General features: G+C 41.5%; 2 protein-coding genes across 4 annotated transcripts in view; both read right to left on the bottom strand.

Annotated features, from left to right (window-relative positions):
• Nucleotides 1-2,317: 2,317 nt before the first annotated feature.
• On the bottom strand, nt 2,318-10,654 carry LOC309397816 (uncharacterized protein). Of its 3 annotated transcripts, none has more exons than XM_081964172.1 (6): nt 10,455-10,654; nt 9,192-9,757; nt 8,835-8,952; nt 6,803-6,885; nt 5,961-6,087; nt 2,318-4,933 (listed from the first exon to the last, which is right to left on the bottom strand). In XM_081964172.1, exons 2-6 carry the CDS (start codon nt 9,642-9,644, stop codon nt 3,726-3,728), a joined length of 1,989 nt encoding a protein of 662 aa, XP_081820298.1. In that variant the 5' UTR covers nt 9,645-9,757; nt 10,455-10,654; the 3' UTR covers nt 2,318-3,725. The 3 variants fall into 3 exon arrangements, with proteins under 3 accessions (XP_081820298.1, XP_081820300.1, XP_081820299.1); XM_081964174.1 differs by having other exon boundaries at nt 9,192-9,720; XM_081964173.1 differs by lacking the exon at nt 10,455-10,654 and adding an exon at nt 10,221-10,270.
• Nucleotides 10,655-13,370: 2,716 nt separating this feature from the next.
• Nucleotides 13,371-18,965, bottom strand: part of LOC309397387 (uncharacterized protein) — a 275,961-nt gene continuing 270,366 nt past the window's right edge. Inside the window, exons 3-7 of the mRNA XM_081963379.1 lie at nt 18,637-18,754; nt 18,444-18,520; nt 17,817-17,943; nt 15,115-17,064; nt 13,371-13,877 (exon numbers count right to left, since the gene is read on the bottom strand). Coding sequence (XP_081819505.1) covers nt 13,855-13,877; nt 15,115-17,064; nt 17,817-17,943; nt 18,444-18,520; nt 18,637-18,754 — 2,295 coding nt within the window. The 3' untranslated portion in view covers nt 13,371-13,854. The remainder of the gene's footprint in view (nt 13,878-15,114; nt 17,065-17,816; nt 17,944-18,443; nt 18,521-18,636; nt 18,755-18,965) is intronic.

Raw genomic sequence — 18,965 nt, 5'->3', positions numbered from 1 at the left:
AAATGAAGGCCAAAATCAGCTGGCCAGCGGCACATGCGTGCTGGAGCTGACAGCGCAACACCTCATGTTTCGCCATCACAGCACTAGATATTTGATTATTAACTAAGGACTTCAGTTAAGAGCCCCTGAACATCACTGAATATTCTTGAACATATAAACTAATTTGAAGAGAAGTGGATAACCTCCTGGTGAATTTATATTGTTTGGACAGACTATTGATCAGACATTTAAAATTGTGACTTCAACGTTTGACTTTTTAAATTAATGAACTCTGGACAGTGAACTAAAAAATATTGAATAAACACAGAGACAACATAAGACAGAAGTGAGACCCTACACAGAATGGAGCTTTTTCAATATTTTGAGAAAATATTTGATTGTATAGATCAAAAATTGGGAAATTTAATACAAATAATGGACAATGATCAGGATAAGGAAGAAAAAATGAAGCTACCAGAAGAAACAGAGGGGAAACTGGAGAGAAATCAGCAAGAGGATAACGAGGAGATGTTGCCAAAATGAAGTGATTAAGGAACTAAAAAAAGGAGGGAAATAATGGAAAAGACATAAAAAGGGAATGGGAGAAACAGGAAGAGAACTGAGAAAAGAGATAGAAGGTGGAATGGATAGTTCTGGAATTAGACAGTGGGAAAGGGTAGAGTTGGGAGGAAAAGTTAGATTGCATAGTCAAATAGAGGAAAGAAAAGATCCAAGGGACAAATATGGGAGGAAAACTAAAAGAAAACAAGATTATAGGTTCGGATGCGGGTAAGAGATGAAGGATAAGGGAAAATAGAGTAAAATAATATTTTTAAGAATGTATTTCAATAATGTGTATTAATATCAAAACTATATAGGTTGGATTATTATTTTAGCAGTGTGATAGATATCAGAATAATATTGTAATATAAATGGATATGAAGAATGGAAAAAATAGATTTTGAATGACTGTAATACTAAATATGTATAAAAATATGAATAACAGTGGAAGGTTAGAACTTAACAATGGGCGATTAGGATATATATATATATGTCTTTGGTTGTTCGGGTTTTCTCCCGCGTAGAATTGGAAGTATCTTCACGACGTTTCGATGAAGTCTCATTCATCATCTTCAGGTTGGTGCTTCCGGCTTGGTGCTTCCAGGAGCAATGTGAGATCTCAGCCGGTTCCTCTTTTTAACTGCCAGTGGGGGTTTGAGCTGATTGGGTGGGAGCTTGGCTGCATTCTGATTGGGTGGAGGTGTATTCTGATTGGTAGGGGGCTTGGCTGTGCTCTGATTGGATGAGAGTTTGGCTGTGCTCTGATTGGATGGGGGTGTGTTCTGTTTGGGTGGGGGCCTGGTTGTGCTTGTGTTAGTCTGAGTTGCAGAGGGATTTGAGCTGGTGAGCTGTGTTACTATTGTTTGGCTTCGCGTTTGTGGTCGTGCCACATCTCCGTGGTGGGCATCAGTTTGCTTCATGTATGGATTGGAGAGGTTTAAAGTGGCTAATAATGCAGCTGTGGTCTGGCTTCTGGTTTGTGGTCAGGCTTCTGGTTTGTGGTCATCATCGGTGTGGGTTTGGGCTTGCTTTTTGCGTGGATGTGTGATAGTGACATCCTGTGTGGTTTTCGTGAGTGTGGGTCTGGTATCATTCTTTGTGTTAGGGACTCGTTTGTCAGTGAGGGCGGGTTTCTCCCACCCAATCAGCTCAAACCCCCACTGGCAGTTAAAAAGAGGAACCAGCTGAGATCTCACATTGCTCCTGGAAGCACCAAGCCGGAAGCACCAACCTGAAATATATTCTAAACATGTGAATTAATAATAGAATTATATGGATTGAAGAACTGGAAAGAATATGAATAGAAATACCCTAAATGTATAAATGATCGTGATTGATACTAAAACTGTATAAGGAGATATTGAAAAATGGAAGAATAAAGGATGGAACTTTGATTTAACTAAGGAAATATGAAAAACAAAATAGGTCTTTGAATATTATTTGAATATTTGTCTGAATATTATAGTGATATGAAAGGGGGTGAAAGTTAAAATAGGGATAGAAAATAGTGAAGGAAAATAATAATTATATATTCGTATGTTAAGATATACAGAAGGACAGAAAGATGGTTCAGAAAGTAGAGGTGATAATAAAAGACATGTATAAATAATATGAAATAATGGAAATGAAAGATAATATTTAGGAATAATAAGACTATGTTTATGTGTACTGAAATGTATGTTGCCCAGTTACCACACCATTCACGCAGTGATATGTATAAACAATATAAAAAATAAAAAAATGATTGAAAAAGAAAGTGGCAAGTAGAGTCATAAAATGGGGACAACCTAATTTATAAAGTTTCTCACTTAGTAACATAAATTCTGGGCTCAATTGTGGTCAAAAGTTGTGGACCACCTGTAGTCCTTGGTTAAGGAATAGAATTTGGATCAAAACTTCCATCGCTAAGTGATGTGGTCCTAAAGTGTGACATCAAATAAGCCACGCCCAATGTTGGTCAGGTGCTTTACCTGCTGTCCATTAATGAAGAAGAAAAACAATAGAGGAAATCCCAGAGAGAAACTGAAGACAGTCCAGGGTCTCAATGGGCCAACCTCCCGACTGACCCAGTAGGAAAACTCCACATGGTGAGGAAACAAACCAGATTTATTCAGCTGGACTCTTGACACACAATGAATTAAACAGCAGCAAAACAGTCAGTTAGCAGCGTGTTAGGTTCAAAGTCAACACTGCGAGCTTCTGTCTCCCAGAGCTCCTAAGTAGGCGAGCCATTACTCCTCTAAGCTCTGGTCTCGCCGCAGTGGCTGTCATGTGCTGAAGCTCTGGTCCAGCTGATCGTCAGGCAGGAACAGCTGTTCCTCACGCTGCCATGCCTCTGCGCCCCAAAGCTGATCCTTCTGCTGTCTTTGCTGCCACTGAGGCCATTGAGCCGATTGTGGCTAGAAGCAGCCATCTTTGCCACGTCTCGCCTCCATCGCTGCTGCAGCTGACAACCCTTCACCGGTGCTTCGTAGCCGCTACACTGGCAGTCCCGACACCCTAACCATGTTCCATCCCACCCTGCTGTGGCAAGCTCAGGACACAGCTTGGCACAGGGTTTATAAGAGTAATAATATTATTGTATATTAGTACAGAGTACATCACTTGTATGTACACTGAGAGCTTATACACCGGAGACAAATTCCTTGTGTGTCCAATCACACTTGGCAAATAAAAAATTCCATTCCACAATTATAGTAGCAATAGTTAACAATATACTTGCAGTAAAAATAGTATAATATAGCATTGATGGACAATTGTATACAATATAGTAATAGTATATTAAAAAGAACATCATATAGTATCAATATACAAAGTATTTAGTGTAAGAGAACGAACATAGGAAGGACTTAAACATGGCTTCTTTCCTATGTGGATCCTTTTATAGAAATTAAGATTACTGCTACAACTAAAGGTCTTTCCACACTCCATGTATTTATAAGGTCTTTCTCCTTTGTGATTCCTTTGATGTCTTATAAGAGTGTCATAATAACAGGTCTTTTCACACACCACACATTGATATGGTTTCCCCTCTTTATGGATAGTTTTATGGTGAATCAGAGCATTTTTCCTACTAAAGTTTTTCTGCACGCCATGCATTAATATGATTTCTCCACTGTGTGGATCTCCTTGTGGGAGTTATGACTATTGCTGCAAGTAAAGGCCTTTCCACCCTCCATGTATTTCTAAAGTCTTCCTTCTATGTGAATCCTTTGATGTTTTATAAGAGAACGATTATAACCGAAGGTCTTTCCGCATTGCACACATTGATATGGCTTCTCTTCTCTGTGGATCACCTTATGGCCATTAAGATGACTGGTACAAGTAAAGGTCTTTCCACACTCCATGCATTTATAAGGTCTTTCTCCTTTGTGATTCCTTTGATGAATTGTAAGCGACGTAGAATAACAGAAGGTCTTTCCACACTCCATGCATTGATACGGTTTCTCTCCTGTGTGGATCCTCTTATGGGAGGCAAGATCACTACTCTTCCTAAAACGCTTTCCACACTCCATGCATTGATATGGTTTCTCCCCCGTGTGAATCCTTTTATGGATGGTAAGAACAGAATTCAACCTAAAGCTCTTTCCACATTCCACACACATATATGGCTTCTCTCCAGTATGGATTGTCTTGTGGAAATTAAGCTTACTCCTACGAGTAAAGATTGTTCCACACTCCATGCATGGATAGAATTGTCCTCCTTTGTGATTCATTTCATGAGTTTTAAGTGAGTTATTATTACAGAAGGTCTTTCCACACTCCCTGCATTTATAAGGTTTTTCTCCGTTGAGATTCCTTTGATGTCTTATAAGAGTGTAATGATAACAGAAGGTCTTTCCACACTCCATGCATTGATAAGGGTTCTCCTCTGTGTGGATCCTCTTGTGGGAATTAAGATTACTCCTACCGGTAAAGGCCTTTCCACACTCCATGCATTTATAAAGTTGTTCTCCTTTGTGTTTCATTTCATGAGTTCTAAGAGAGCGATTGTTACAGAAGGTCTTTCCACATTCCCCACATGTATAAGGTTTTTCTCCTTTGAAATTCCTTTGATGTCTTATAAGAGAGTAATTATAACAGAAGGTCTTTCCACACACCCTGCAGGTATATGGCTTCTCTTCTGAATGTGTCTTTTTATGGGAAATGAGATGATCGGATTTATTAAAGCTCTTTCCAGACTCCATGCATTGATATGGTCTTTCTCCTGTATCGATGTTTGTACGGTTAGAAAGCCAAATGACCAGAGGAAAGCCTTCATTAATTCCACTTTGTGATTGCTTTGTTTCATCACTGTTTGATTGCATCTGATATGCAAATTTCCCCTTTTCCTTTTTCAGGTGGATGGCTTGGCATTCCTGTTTGCCATTCTTATCCTCTTGCGCATTAAAGCCTTGGAAAAGAAAAATGAAAGCTGTAGCAAGAATTGGAAAACAATCAAACACACTCTTCTGAAATTTTGCCAATGAATCATCAATTTTGTTGGCAAACATTAAGATTCCAAACTAAGATTGTAGCAAAGACCCATTTCCAAGTCTATCCCTACTGATCCTCATATAAGCAGGACGGGATCACATCACAATGAATCTAAGACCCAACCCAGATCCAATACTTGACCTGGGACAGTTCCATGGTGCCATTAGAATAGTCCCATTCCTGAAGTCCATTGGACACTGTCATGCTGGGTCAACAACATACCTACCAGCTCCCCAGCTTCACTGGAAGTCTCATTTCCAGTTTGTCTGCAGAGCTGAATCTTTGAAAACCAAGGGAAATGTCTGTATGGCAGTAGCTCCCCACCCTCAATTAGGCCGATGACAAACTTGGGCATACCTCAGGGAAAGGAACATCTCACTTGGGACCCATCCAGCCCTACTTATATCAACTCAGGCCCCCATGGGGACCCAGTGACCAGGTTCAGGAGTGAATACCAAATCCTGGTAGGCAGAACCTTGCTCAAGAGAGGATCCACCATCTCTATCTGTAGTCTGTCCCTCAGATTCTCGTTAATATCTGCTATGACCCGGAAATGAATATTTTGTATTTTATGGGAAGACAGCATTTAGAAAAAAACATTTCCTTTATGTAAAAAGAGAGGCAATGCCGTTTTCCAATGTTTCTTTCAATAAATTTCCTTGTCCCATAAATTCAGTTTGGTGAAATAATTAAAGCACCAGGCTAGTAACTAAGAGACTGTGAATATAGTTCAGCCTTAGGGATGAATGCTTGCTGGATGACTTTGAGCTAGTCTCCCTCAGCTCAACCCATGACACAGGATCGCTGTGGTAGGGAAAACAGCAGGAGGAAGGAATATTGAGTATGTCTGCTTATATAAATACGTAAGTGTTTTTATCAGAAATAATATCTAAGCCCCCCACCCCATGACTTCTTTATATTTCTGAGCAAGATAGAGTTCTTACCCAGAGAAAACAGATTCCTGGAATTCTCCAGCATGACTTCTCCATGGAGCGCTTTTTGGTCAGCATCCAGCTGAGACCACTCCTCCTTGGAGAAATACACGGCCACGTCCTCAAAAGAAACAACATCCTGAACAAGGAAACACATTTTCCTTTTAATAGATAACCCAAAATATAATTTGACAGTTTTCTTTCACCAGTTCAAAGAGAGAGATCCAGTGAACAAAATGTGCATCTTCTGCAGAATTCAGAATGAAGTCTTTGTTTTGGCTGACGGCACAAGTGAAGCACATTTAAGTTACAAATAGCTGGAATGCCAAATTAGTAGTTGGGTCTTAAATCCACTAGTTATCAGTGGCTTCAATTCTTCCTAGAGTGGGCAATGTGAAATAGTGGCGAAACCCACCTGACATTTTTGCCAATGCCTTACTTTATCCACTGAGGGGCAAATGTAATTTACCTCCACACCTTCGTGAAGGTGTTAGAAGAGCTTTAATAATATATGTCTACGGAAATTCTCAATCACCAGGTCACGGTTGTCCCAAATATGCTTTTAAAAAAGCAAAAAATGGTATGTGAGAATAACTCTGGGAGACAGAAGGCAGAGTCCCAATGCTGACAACAATCTGGTCGATGAAATCCGATGGCTAAGCAGGAGAGGTGGAGAAAGTGTCTCACAAAGGATCCCCTCGGAAGGGAGTGATAGGCTAGGCTGCATATCAGTTTTGAATGACCAGATGTCAGCTTCGCATTGCTTAGAAACAGCAATTTATTACAATAAACTCTAGAACTAAATGAAGTCCATCCAAGATGCATGGATCTTTTCTGATCTTTCTCCTCCTTACCTGAAGTAGTGGTTCAGCCAATCTTTCAGCCCCACCAAAAGCAGGAGGTGATTCTAAAATTTCCAAGAACAGCTTTCTACTCTCTGTAAGGGAAAAAATGATGGAAGCAGATTTGTTATAAAGAGAGAGAAATTCCAATCAAGAGGAGCAAAACAATCAGCTAAATGTTGAAAGCTCACATCATAGCACAGTTTGACCCGGGGAAGAGAGGACGGCCATTATGGTTGAACCAAAGATGTGACAAGTGAAACGGAGAAGAAGGAAGAAAAGGTCCTGTAACAGTGTGGTTGACCTGGGTGAACATTTTCTAACTTTTGCCATGGAATTTCCCCTAACCCCACCCCCCCTTTGGAAAGTGGGACTCAACTGTGGTGGTGATACCCCAAAGAATAGCAGAGACCAAAACCTGGAGCTGCTGTCAGATCCAGAAAAGAAAAAAGAAATTGTAGAAAGAAGCAACCGTAAAGATAAAGGATAGACAGGATTGGCTAGTTTTCAGCAATTTAAAGCAAACAGATTTGCTTCATGTTTCAGAACCAGAGTTCATATTATGAGGAAGGGATTATATGAGGATTGTGCTAATCACAAAGACTTTCGGCTTTTTGCCACTAAAAGATGCCACTAAACTCCTTCTGAAATAAGGTGATTCAGTCTATGTCTCACTCCCAGGTATTTGAATATCTGCAATGATGCAATCTCGCCCAGGTTTTTATATGAATAGTTCCGTCCGGCAAACGCTTTTATAGAAGCTGCATTAGCTTCGGGGTCCTTCTGAATATTTTTGCCTTAGATCCTGATGAGAGCAGTTCACGAAAGGTGACTCTGGGAGGCACACAACAGTGAGATAAAACTATATAAAAACTATAGATGTAAAACATAAAAATCCATATCAATAAATAAATTGCCCACGTCCACCCAGGCACATGACCACCTAGCCACACCCATCCAGCCAGTCTGCCCCCTCAACAGTCTGAGGGACCATGAATTGGCCCCGTTTAAAAAGTTTGAGGGCCCCTTGTCAGGGGAAATTTCACCCTGAGCTAACGAGGTCTAGAATCGACGGCTTTCCAAACAGCATATCTTCAGAAAAAGCGAAAGTAAGATCCAATAACAAATTCTAATTGAAACAAAACGTTTAATATGAAAATAAGAAAATAAACAAATCTATCTAATTGTTACATTTTGGCAAGAGCAATTATTGTCCACCTTCTTGGCAGACGAACAGAAGATCAAAAGTAAAGAAGTCTCTGGAATGTGTGATGTATTATGAAACGTGTTAAGAAGCATGCGCAGTAAGTCATTGCTGATAAGGGCCTATGACCTGCGCAGTAACTCTTCAGTTCAGCTAGCAAACAATTAACGCAGTGACACCCCTGTCTTAAGAAATCAAAATATAAAAGAGGATACACAGAAAGACATTCCTGAAGTGAGGAAAGAACCACTGAAGGGCATATTGAAGGCTCAACAGAGTGAAGAAGTTGTAGAAGATACAAGATCCCAATGGAGGAGCATGGGAGATGTTCCAAGGAGTCAATAAGAGTTGAAATACGAAAATGGGCAAGAGATAAGATATAGAACACTTCCTAATACAGGAGTTGTTTTATTAAAAATTAGTATAGAGGTAGAAACTAGAAATGGGGAAGATATTACTATGTATATTCTTATATAACATTACACAACTATTATGTAAAGATTAGAAGTCTAAAGTGGACCTTATGTGTTTTATCAATGGTTAGATAATAGAAGCAAAAGTTAGTAACTAAAAGATTAAGAGAATGATTAATCAAATAATGAAAATTTATTAGTATGGAGCAGAAAATATTACTATCAATATGTGAATACAATTACAGTTATGATTATTACTGACATTACTAATACTTCTTAAAAGGTAGCCAATCAACACACTGGTCATGCAGATACAGAGCTTTTATGTAATTTTAGGAAAAAAATTATAGATAACAACAACGACAATAATAATAATAATAATTTAAAAAAAAGAAATCTCATATCACACAGAAAGAGCTTTTCTTACCGGGTGTGGTGTCGTGACTTTGACTTGTGAGAAAAGTCCCCCTGAACAGCAGCTCTTGAGAAGATCGGAATGAATCTTTCCTCCCCTTGGGATATTCAATCAAAGTTTCAAAGGATTTCTGGTACCAAGAAACAAAGGAAGAGCACAGAGATAGAAATGAATTATTATACTGCACTTTCAAACTTGCAGACCCCAATGTCCATTTGTGAAACTCAAAAGAGAATGGAAGAATTGCCCCAAACACATCCTCTGGAAGAAAAATGAAACAATTAATAATTCCACAAAAATTCTTATCAAAAAGAAATTGACAAATTCAGAGAGATTCTCTTTAGAGCTGAAATGATTACATTTTCACACCTGCATCTTTTCCAACTCCTGGGCCAGGAGGAAGCCTTCGGCCAGGGCCACCGCCTGGGAACTGGTCTCCGCTCCACACTCCCGCACCCATTGCTCCATCTCTGGGGGAAGGACAGACAGGAACTGCTCCAGGAGCACCAGATCCAGCATCTGAGCCTTGGTGTGTCTTTCTGGCTGCAGCCATTGATGGCAAAGGCGGTGAAGCTGATTGCAAACATCTCGGGGACTCTTCCCCTCCTGGAATTGCACTTTTGTGAAGTTACAGCATTGAACCTCTGAATTCCTGGCTTCCTCTTCTTGGCTCTTCTGCCCAGGACTTGCCCCATTCTTCCCACAGCTCCAAGGCTGAGCAGCAGGAGGGCTTTTTCCAACTCCTGCATCTGCAGGGCTCTGTCCCTCCATCCTCTCTCTGGTCTCTAATCCAGCTCCAAATTGGATGGATGGATCTCCCATGGTTTACTAATCAGAAGACGTTTAGCCAAAACTCCCAAAGGCCATTCAGCCCTCTTCCCACACAAGATACTTCGGACTGCAAGAGAACCAGGAAAGATTTCCAACTTATAAATCTGAAATGGAAAAATAAAGTTCCAGAAATACAGGCTGACCAACTTAACAACTGAGCATTCACAAAAACCCAAATAAGAAAGTCTTATGAACTCAACAGTATCTGGAAAAAGGGGGGAAATCTTAATAGGTAGACTAACATATCTGGGTATGAAAAAAGTTCTTTAGTAACCATCTGGCTCAACTTCTATCCAGAACTAAAAACTTTGGATACATACATTTAAAACAGGTTTTTGATTTCTAATTCCTACTTATTCAAATAATTTTATCACTGCTCAACATCGATTTAATAGGTAGATCAATCAATATTTATAGCTTTAGATAACAGAACCCCAGTAACCTCTTGACCCAAACCGCTATGGGTAGCTGAGAAATCGTAATCAACAAACAAATAACACCCGAATCAATAAACCAGCTACGACCTAACATTTTGATTCAGGCATCTCCCGGAAAGTGGTCTCTCACTTTTCGCCGAATCCAGAAGGGCTCCGATTTTTCTGACTGTCCCGATTTTCCTCTTGGAGGCAACGCAGCGGGATGATGTCTTCCCTGCCTGGCCCGTGCATGAACAGGGGCGGCAGGGGAACATGGGACACGGAGCTCCCCACTTTCCAGGACTCCGAACTTGATGAAGTTTTGCGTGTCTCCACGCACGGTCCAGCCCGTGGAAGAAAAACTCCCCGCCCCCACCCCACTTACTCAGGTCTTGGTCTCCCTCCGTGCAAGGCTTCCTTGCAGCCTCTTGGACTGCTGGAAAGGCTCGTAGCGAGGGAGGGGAGAAGGGGGTCTGAGCAAAATCGGGCAGTGTAGAAAGGGCGGACGCGCTTTCAGTCTTCTTTGCAAAATGCCCCGCGAGGGTCTCGGACCTGATGAAAGAGCGCATGCTCAGTTCCCTCTTGAAGCCGTGAGGCCTTTCTAACGGCTATCTGGGGAGCCCCCTGGTGGATCCTGCGTGCAAACGCCACATGGACCCTGACAAGACAGATAGACCCATGACAGATGGTCATGTTCCATGCCGGCTTGGGATGATGGGCATTGGAGTAGAAGGAAAGGCTAGCGCTGACATTGCCTGACTGCAGCAGGCAGCAATGACTAGACTTTCCTTTTTTTCGAAATGTCTAAGAACGATCTGTCACCTTGTGAATATTGATAAAATCTCAAAAGGAACAGGAGCCTCCCTTTGAAGCCCAGGTTGTGTCATGCGGTTGTTGGCAAAGTCAGCCCTGAAGTGAGGGAAGATAAGAGGGCTGGCAGAGTCACAGGACGGGAAGTGAAGGCTTAGGACACGGGTGTCAAACTCAAAGGCACGAGGGCCTGTGATGAGGTCAGATCTGGCCCACACTGTAAACTAAGGAGCTGGCCTGCGTCGCTTCACCCCGGCCCATGTCATCTTGGCATGCATGCATGCGCACAGGAGGCTGTGGGCACACAAGCACACGGGCCCACTTCTCAACGGCCGCGTGCAGGGCAACAAAAGTAGCCTGTGGGACTATAGTAAAAATAATAGTTCCGATCTTCCAATTTTACGAGACCTTTTTTTTTCTCTCTCTCTAGAAGGTCTGAACTATTTTTTTAAACCCTAGTCCCACAGACTACTTTTTTTAACCTGACGCGGCTTTGGCGCAACTGCAAAGCAGGTCAGTTAAGGGATGTGTTTGGCGTGGGAGTGGAGGGTGATGGTTTTGTTCTGACCCAGGCTGAACAGAATCATGGAACAGACTCCTTGTTCCAAAAAACCCCCTCTTTTTATTTGGTTAATGTGAATTCCTGGCATTCACACCAAGAAAAGTATAATCTTTCCCAGGTTTAAGTGTAAGAATAGACCTTATCAGTCCTTGGATAGTGGCCAGGCCGAGAGCTTCCCGTCACAACGCTGTAAAAGGATATACTTGTCAAGGAGTTCTCTGTGTGGCACGAACTCAGATAAGCAAATCTTCACAACAGTAAGCAAACTAATTGTCTCCTGTAAACACCCCTCACCTTTTGCTCCTTTGGGAGGGGCCATTCAGCGTCCACTTGTGCCTTTTCTTCCAAGTCGACCCCTCTTCCTTAGTTGTTCCCTTCTCCTGACAGCTCTGCGCATACATGCATCTGGAACAGGCTCCAGCTGTTCTTCTTCCCCACTTATCTCCAACTCTGAAGGCATCTGATAAATGTTGGATGGCCCTGGCCCCATCTCTACCTCCGATGCAGAGCACCCATCCGAGCCTTCACCAGACTCCAGGACTGGCCCAAGTTCCTCCCTAACCTCCTGACTGTCTGAGTCTGCCGCCAGCTGGCGGGCCACAACAGGTTTGGCATGGGTGGCCTGGCTGAAGGGCCCTCAGGTAAGCCGGTGGGGGGCACTCCCTGCCTTGCTTCATCTTCCACCCTCCACCTCCTTGCTTCATTCGTCTTCATTCTTCGCCACTTCTCCTTTCTTACCAACCATAACGGAGCAGGAGGCTTAGCAACGGACTGGTGCTGCGGCCACAAAGCGAAGTGGAGGATGAAGGCAGGGGGTGCGGAGCTTCCCCCCACGCCCTGCATCGGCTTACCTGAGCGCCATACCATTCTGACAACTGCCTCATCTTGCAGCAGCTCCAACTCAGTCCATGTCTGTTACTCAGCCACTTGTTCCATTGTGGCAGTGAGCAAAGAGAAGCGAGCTAGCGGCCAAGCAGAGTCTTGGATGGGTTTTTTGAAGTTGCTGCCGTGAGGCCAGGCAATTGTCAAAATGTTGAGGGATTGGCTGCTAAGTCCTCAGGTAAGTTGGTGCATGGGGCAGCTCCACACTCTCTGCCTTGCTTCGTCCAGGGCTGGGTGCTGGGTGCTTCGGGGCTAGCAGAAGGCCTTGAGGGACGGTTAATCCCCGCTTGTAGTGCGGCGGAGAAAACTGAAGGCTCCAGCACCAGACCAGACTGGCGGGGGTGGGGTGGAAAACTGAGTGGCATCGAAAACAGCTGAAGGCACAATGGCTGTAGGTGCCCCGCCTCACGTAATCCCACAGGACATGCCTCCTTCTCCCCGACCCAGTCATCGGAGGCCCTGGATTACGTCCCCAAATCTGCCCAACTCCACAGGCACCACCCATAAAAGTGATGTCATGCTGGCCTTGGGCTATGCCCCGTCGGCCATGACCCCCCTCCCCCCGGGACAACCACAATGCTCATCCGACCCTCAATGAAATCGAGTTCAACACCCCTGGCTTAGGACAATTAAGATTTGTATTGTTTTCCCCGGACGAATTAATGATAAAAAAAAACACTGGACTGCGCAGAGATGGACAAATTAACTCTAAAATTAAAAGATAAAGAGGAATCGGAATATTATGAAATCTGGAATAATTGGTATGAATGGTTAGAAAACAAGGAAAATAATTAAGCCAAAAACAATATATATAAATACGTATAGAACTGTGTATAAAAGTATGTAAATATAGAAGCGGAATATTATAAACATGTATAGATAAGATGATATAACAAGGTACAAATGTTAACATACTGACTGTAATATATGGTGAAAAGAGAAAAACATGTATAGATAAGACGATATGACAATGTACAAAATGTTGACATAACGACTGTAACATATGCTGAAAAGAGAAAAACAATAAAAATTACTAGGCAAAAAAAAAAGATTTGTATTGTTTTATTTCCATTATTTTAGCTGCCTTTTCAAATTCATGACTCTGGGCAGCTAACAGCAGTTCAAAATAGCAAGTGGCAGCAGCAAAAATGGGAAGAATCCAGAAGAAATGATCTTGTTTGAAAAAGGGGCATCAAAAGGAAACAAGTTACAAAATGGAGAGAAAATTCAAACTCATGGAAGTTTTATCTCAAAACAAGGCGCCATGATGGAGAGATGAATGGGAGAATGGGGTCTCATAGGTGGAGGAAAGGTGGAATTACAAAATGCAGGAATGCAAATCTTGAGAAGTACACATAAAGTTCAAATTCCATGAGGCAAAAAAAAAAAGGTTTCATTTCAGTTTTTCACGAGGGAAGACAGGTCAGGAAATATCAATAGAAAGTTGGAAGACAATCTCGAGTCATCCAAAACTAAAAGTGTCAATCTTCTTCTAGCCAAAAGAGCTGAACACTCCCAAGGTTTGAAGAGATTAGTGTGGATTTGAAGGTGACGCTGCAAGAACAACAAGGAGATTTATCTTCATTAATGAAAGAACAAAACAGAGAAGTAGAGCTAAGAAGCGATTTAAAAAGAATAGAATTAACTCCTCTCTCTAGACCAAAGCCTGGTTCTTTTGAGCCCACTCCATAAACGGTTTACAGAATCGGCATATTTCCTCCAGTAATCTGGATCCTCATTTTATTGGTCTCAGAAGAATGGAAGGTTCAATCAACCTTGATCTGGTCAGAATTGAACGCCTGGCAGTCAGCAGAAATAGCTTGCAATAGCAATAGCTATAGCACTTAAACTTGTATACTGTTTCATAGTGCTTTACAACACTCCATAAACGGTTTTCATATTTCCTCCAACAATCTGGGTCCTCGTTTTACCGGTCTCAGAAGAGTGGAAGGTTTAATCAAACTTGAATCAGTCAGAATCGAACTCCTGGCAGTCAACAGAAATAGATTGCAATACTGCATTCTAACCACTGCACCACCTTGGCTCTAATGCTTCAAAAAGTGTCTTTGAACACGGATTTCACTTCTAATTCTTGTTTCTTTTGTGAGAGGAATTCATCATTCTAAAATTATTTACATACGATACGTTGATCTATATGTGAGAATGTTCTCTTGCTTTTGGTTGAATTATGTTGAATTCCCAGACAGATGGTCCACAACTTAGAACAGTGTCTACTACTAAGTTAGAACACTACTGAAAAAAGGGTCTTACGACCATTTTTCACACTTATGACTGTTCAAACATGGTCACATGAAACAGAAGACCAGAATCAGAAGCAAAATAAATGGAAAAGCCACTATTTAACAATAGTGTTACTAACTTAAAAACTGCAATGATTAACTTAACAAATATAGCCAAAAGGGTTGCAAAATGGAGCACAACTTAACAACTGTTTTGCTTAGCAATTGGAATTTTGGGCTCAACTGCAGTCATAAACCTGTATTTCTCCCTTTATTAATATCTTTTCTCCTGCGTGTGGATCCTTCAATGGCAAGTAAAGAACGTTACTCCTAGCAAAGATCTTGCTATACCCCATGCATGCAGGTGGTTTCCCCCCCGCCCACCTTATGAATTCTTTCATGGAACGTGAGATCAAAACTCTTTTTGAAGCCCTCTCCATATTGCACACATATATATGGCTTCGCTCCTGCATGGATCCTTTTATGGGAATTCAGATTACTACTACAATGAAAAGTCTTTTCACATTCCATCCATTGCTATGGCTTCTCACCTGGGTGGATCTTCTTGTGAGAATTAAGATGATGGCTATCATTAAAGCTCTTTCCACACTCCTTACATTGATATGATTTCTCTCCTGTGTGGATCCTTTTGTGGTAGGTAAGACCAGCCTTCCACTTAAAGGCCTTTCCACATTCCACACATTTATATGGCTTCTCTCCTGTGTGGATCCTTTGATGGGAATTAAGATTACTGCTACAACTGAAGCTCTTTCCACACTCCAGGCATTTATGTGGTCCTTTTCCTTTGTGATTCTTTTGATGTTTTAGAAGAGATTCAAAAGAAGAGAAGCTCTTTCCACAGTCCATGCATTGATACGGTTTCTCTCCTGTGTGAATCCTTTTGTGGGAGGTAAGAGCAGAATTCCACTTAAAGCCCTTTCCACATTCCACACATTTATATGGCTTCTCTCCTGTGTGGATCCTTTTGTGGGAAGTAAGATTATTGTTATAAGTAAAGGTCTTTCCACACTCCATGCACTGATATGGCTTCTTCTCTGCATGGGTGCTTTTATGGTAAATCAGACCATATTTACTACTCAATCTCTTTCCACATTCCATGCATTGATAAGGCTTTTCTCCTGTGTGGATCCTCTTGTGGGAATCAAGATGACTGCTATAAGCAAAGGTCTTCCCACACTCCATGCATTCATAGAGTTTCTCTCCTGTGTGGATCCTCTTGTGGGAATTAAGACTATTGCTACAAGTAAAGGTCTTTCCACACTCCATGCATTTATATGGCTTCTCTCCTGTGTGGATCCTCTTGTGGGAATTAAAGCGACTGATACGAGGAAAGGTCTTTCCACACTCCATGCATTTAAAAGGCCTGTCTCCTGTGTGGATCAAGTTGTGGGAATTAAGACTACTGCTACAAATAAAGGTCTTCCCACACTCCATGCATTTAAAAGGCTTCTCTCCGGTGTGGATCCTCTTGTGGGAATAAAGACTACTGCTACAAGTAAAGGTCTTTTCACACTCCATGCATTGATATGGTTTCTCTCCTGTGTGGATCCTCTTGTGGGAATTAAGACTACTGCTACAAGTAAAGGTCTTTTCACACTCCATGCATTGATATGGTTTCTCTCCTGTGTGGATCATTTTGTGGGAGATAAGAGCAGAATTCCACTTAAAGCCCTTTCCACATTCCACACATTGAAATGGCTTCTCTTCCATGTGATTCCTCTTATGGGAATTAAGATCACTGGTACAAGTAAAGGTCTTTCCACAGTCCATGCATTGATATGGTTTCTCTCCTGTGTGGATCCTTTTGTGGGAATTAAGATTAATGCTACAAGTAAAGGTCTCTCCACACTCCATGCATTTATAAGATCTTTCTCCTTTGTGATTTCTTTGATGTCTTATAAGAGAGTAATAATAACAGAAGGTTTTTCTGCACTCCATACATTGATACGCCTTCTCCTCTGTATGGATAGTTTTGTGGTGAATCAGAGCATATTTCGTACTAAAGCTCTTTCCACACTCCATGCACTGATATGGTTTCTCACCTGTGTGGATCCTCTTGTGGGAATTAAGATTACCCTTATGAATAAAGTTCTTCCCACACTCCATGCATTTGTAAAGTTGTTCTCCTTTGTGATTCCTTTCGTGAATTCTAAGAGAGTCATTATTACAGAAGGTCTTTCCACACACCCTGCAGGTATATGATTTCCCTTCCGAATGTGTCTTCTCTTGAGAAATAAGGTGATGGGATTTATTAAAGCTCTTTCCGGACTCCATGCATTGATATGGCCTTTCTCCCATATTGATGTTTCTACGGTTAGGAAGCCAACGGACCCGAGGAAAGGCTTTTTTAATTCCACTTTGTGATTGCTTTGTTTCATCACTCTTTGATTGCATCTGATCAGCAAATTTTCCTTTTTCCTTTTTCAGATGGATGGCTTGGCATTCCTCATTGCAATTCGTATTCTCTCGCCCATTAAAGCCTTCAAAAATAAAATTGAAAATGAAATGTAGCTAGAAAAGGGAACAATCAAACCTCTTCTTCTGAAATTCAGCCACAGAATCATTAATGTATTTTTGGCTGCTTTGTTGTCAAACAGGAACTAAGGTTTTAGGAAGAATCCATTTCAAAGCATATCCCTATTGATCCTCATATAACAGGATTGAGTGACATCACAATGAATCTAAGACACAATCCTGATCTAATCTGTGACATGAACTATTCTATGGTGCCACAAACTCGTGAGGACAACTGGACACGGTACCATACTGGGACAACAACGTCATCCCTATGCGTAGTCTTTCCCTCAGATTCTCACTAATATCTTCTATGGCATGAAATGTTGTATTTTATGAGCAGAAAGTATTAAAAAGAAACCAATTCCTTTACGTAAAAAGGAATGCTATGCAGTTTTCCAATTTTTGTTTCAATAAATTTCCTTCTTCTATGAATTTAGTTTGGTGAAACAGTTAATGCACCAGGCTAGAAACTGTGAGTACTAGATCAGCATTAGGTCTGAAGGCTGGCTGGGTGACTCTCTCAGCCTCATCCATTTCACAAGGTTGTTGTTGTAGGGAAAAAACATCTGGAGGAAGGAATATTGGGTTTCTCTGCTATATTTATTATTTACAAAAAATAAAGGCAGGATATAAATAAATGATGTTTTATCAGAACTAACATCTAAGCCCCCCACCCCATATTTCCAATGTTGCTCAGCAGAGACAGGGTTCTTACCCAGAGAAGACAGATTCCTGGAATTCTCCAGCATGACTTCCTCATGGAGAGCTTTTTGGGCAGGATTCAACTGAGACCACTCCTCCTTGGAGAAATACACAGCCACGTCCTCAAAAGACACGACATCCTGAACAAGGAAACAAGTTTCCCTATTAACAGATAATCCCACGCATAATTTGACAGTTTTCTTCCACCAATTCAAGGAGAGATTTGGAGAACAAAATGGGCATCTTGTGAAAAATTCAGAATGAGATCACTTATAATAGTATATTTCTACGGAGATTCTCAGTCACCAGGTCACGGTTGTCCCAAAGATTCTTTGGAAAAGGCAGAAGAGAGTATTTTTTGTAATGGTATGTGAGAATAACCCTGGGAGACAGAAGGAAGAGCCCCGATGCTGGCAACAATCTGGTCAATAAAATTTGATGGCGAAGCAAGAGAGGTGGAGAAAATATCTCAGAAAGGATCTCCTCAGAAGGGAGAGATAGGCCAGGCTGCATATTGCTTTTGAATGACCAGATGTCAGATTCGTACTGCTTAGAAATGGCAATTTATTACAATAAACTCTAGAACAAAATGAAAGCCATCCAAGATTCACGGACCTTTTCTGATCTTTTTCCTCCTTACCTGAAGTAGGGGTTGAGCCAATCCTTCAGACCCACCACAAAGAGATTCTAAAATTTCCAAGGACGGCTTTCTACTCTCTGTAAGGGAAAAATGGTGGAAGCAGATTTGTTATAAAGAGAGAGATTCCAATCAAGAGGAGCAAAAGAATCAGCTAAATGTTGGAGTCACATCACACAGAAAAAGCTTTTCTTACCTGGCGTGATGTCGTGGCTTTGATCTTCGTGTAAGGTCTCTCTGAAGAGCAGCTCTTGAGAAGACCTGAATGAATCTTTCCTCCCCTTGGGACACTCAGTCACAGCTTCCAAGGATTTCTGGACACGATGTGATACGAGAAACAAAGAAAGAGTATTAGTGAATTATTATACTGCACCTTTAAACCAGCACACCCCACTGTCCATTGCTGAAACCTGAAACAGAATGGAAAAATTGCCCCAAAAACATTTTCTGGAAGAAAAATGGAACTATTGGCCTTAAGTGTTAATAATCCCAGAAAACTCTGCAGAAAAGGAATTCACAATTTCA

Source organism: Natrix helvetica, assembly GCF_964273705.1.
Source record: "Natrix helvetica genome assembly, chromosome: 1".
Lineage (NCBI taxonomy): Eukaryota > Metazoa > Chordata > Lepidosauria > Squamata > Natricidae > Natrix > Natrix helvetica.
Note: the sequence above shows the minus strand (reverse complement) of the source record. Positions and strands in the feature narration are given on the sequence as shown.

Excerpts from the sequence above, each read along its gene's own strand:
- LOC309397816 (XM_081964172.1), bottom strand. The coding sequence starts at position 9,644 with ATGGGAGATCCATCCATCCAATTTGGAGCTGGATTAGAGACCAGAGAG. Across the intron at positions 6,088-6,802 it reads TGGCTGAACCACTACTTCAG|GATGTTGTTTCTTTTGAGGA; the intron begins GTAAGGAGGAGA and ends TTCCTTGTTCAG. Across the intron at positions 4,934-5,960 it reads CAGGAATCTGTTTTCTCTGG|GCTTTAATGCGCAAGAGGAT; the intron begins GTAAGAACTCTA and ends TTCTTTTCCAAG.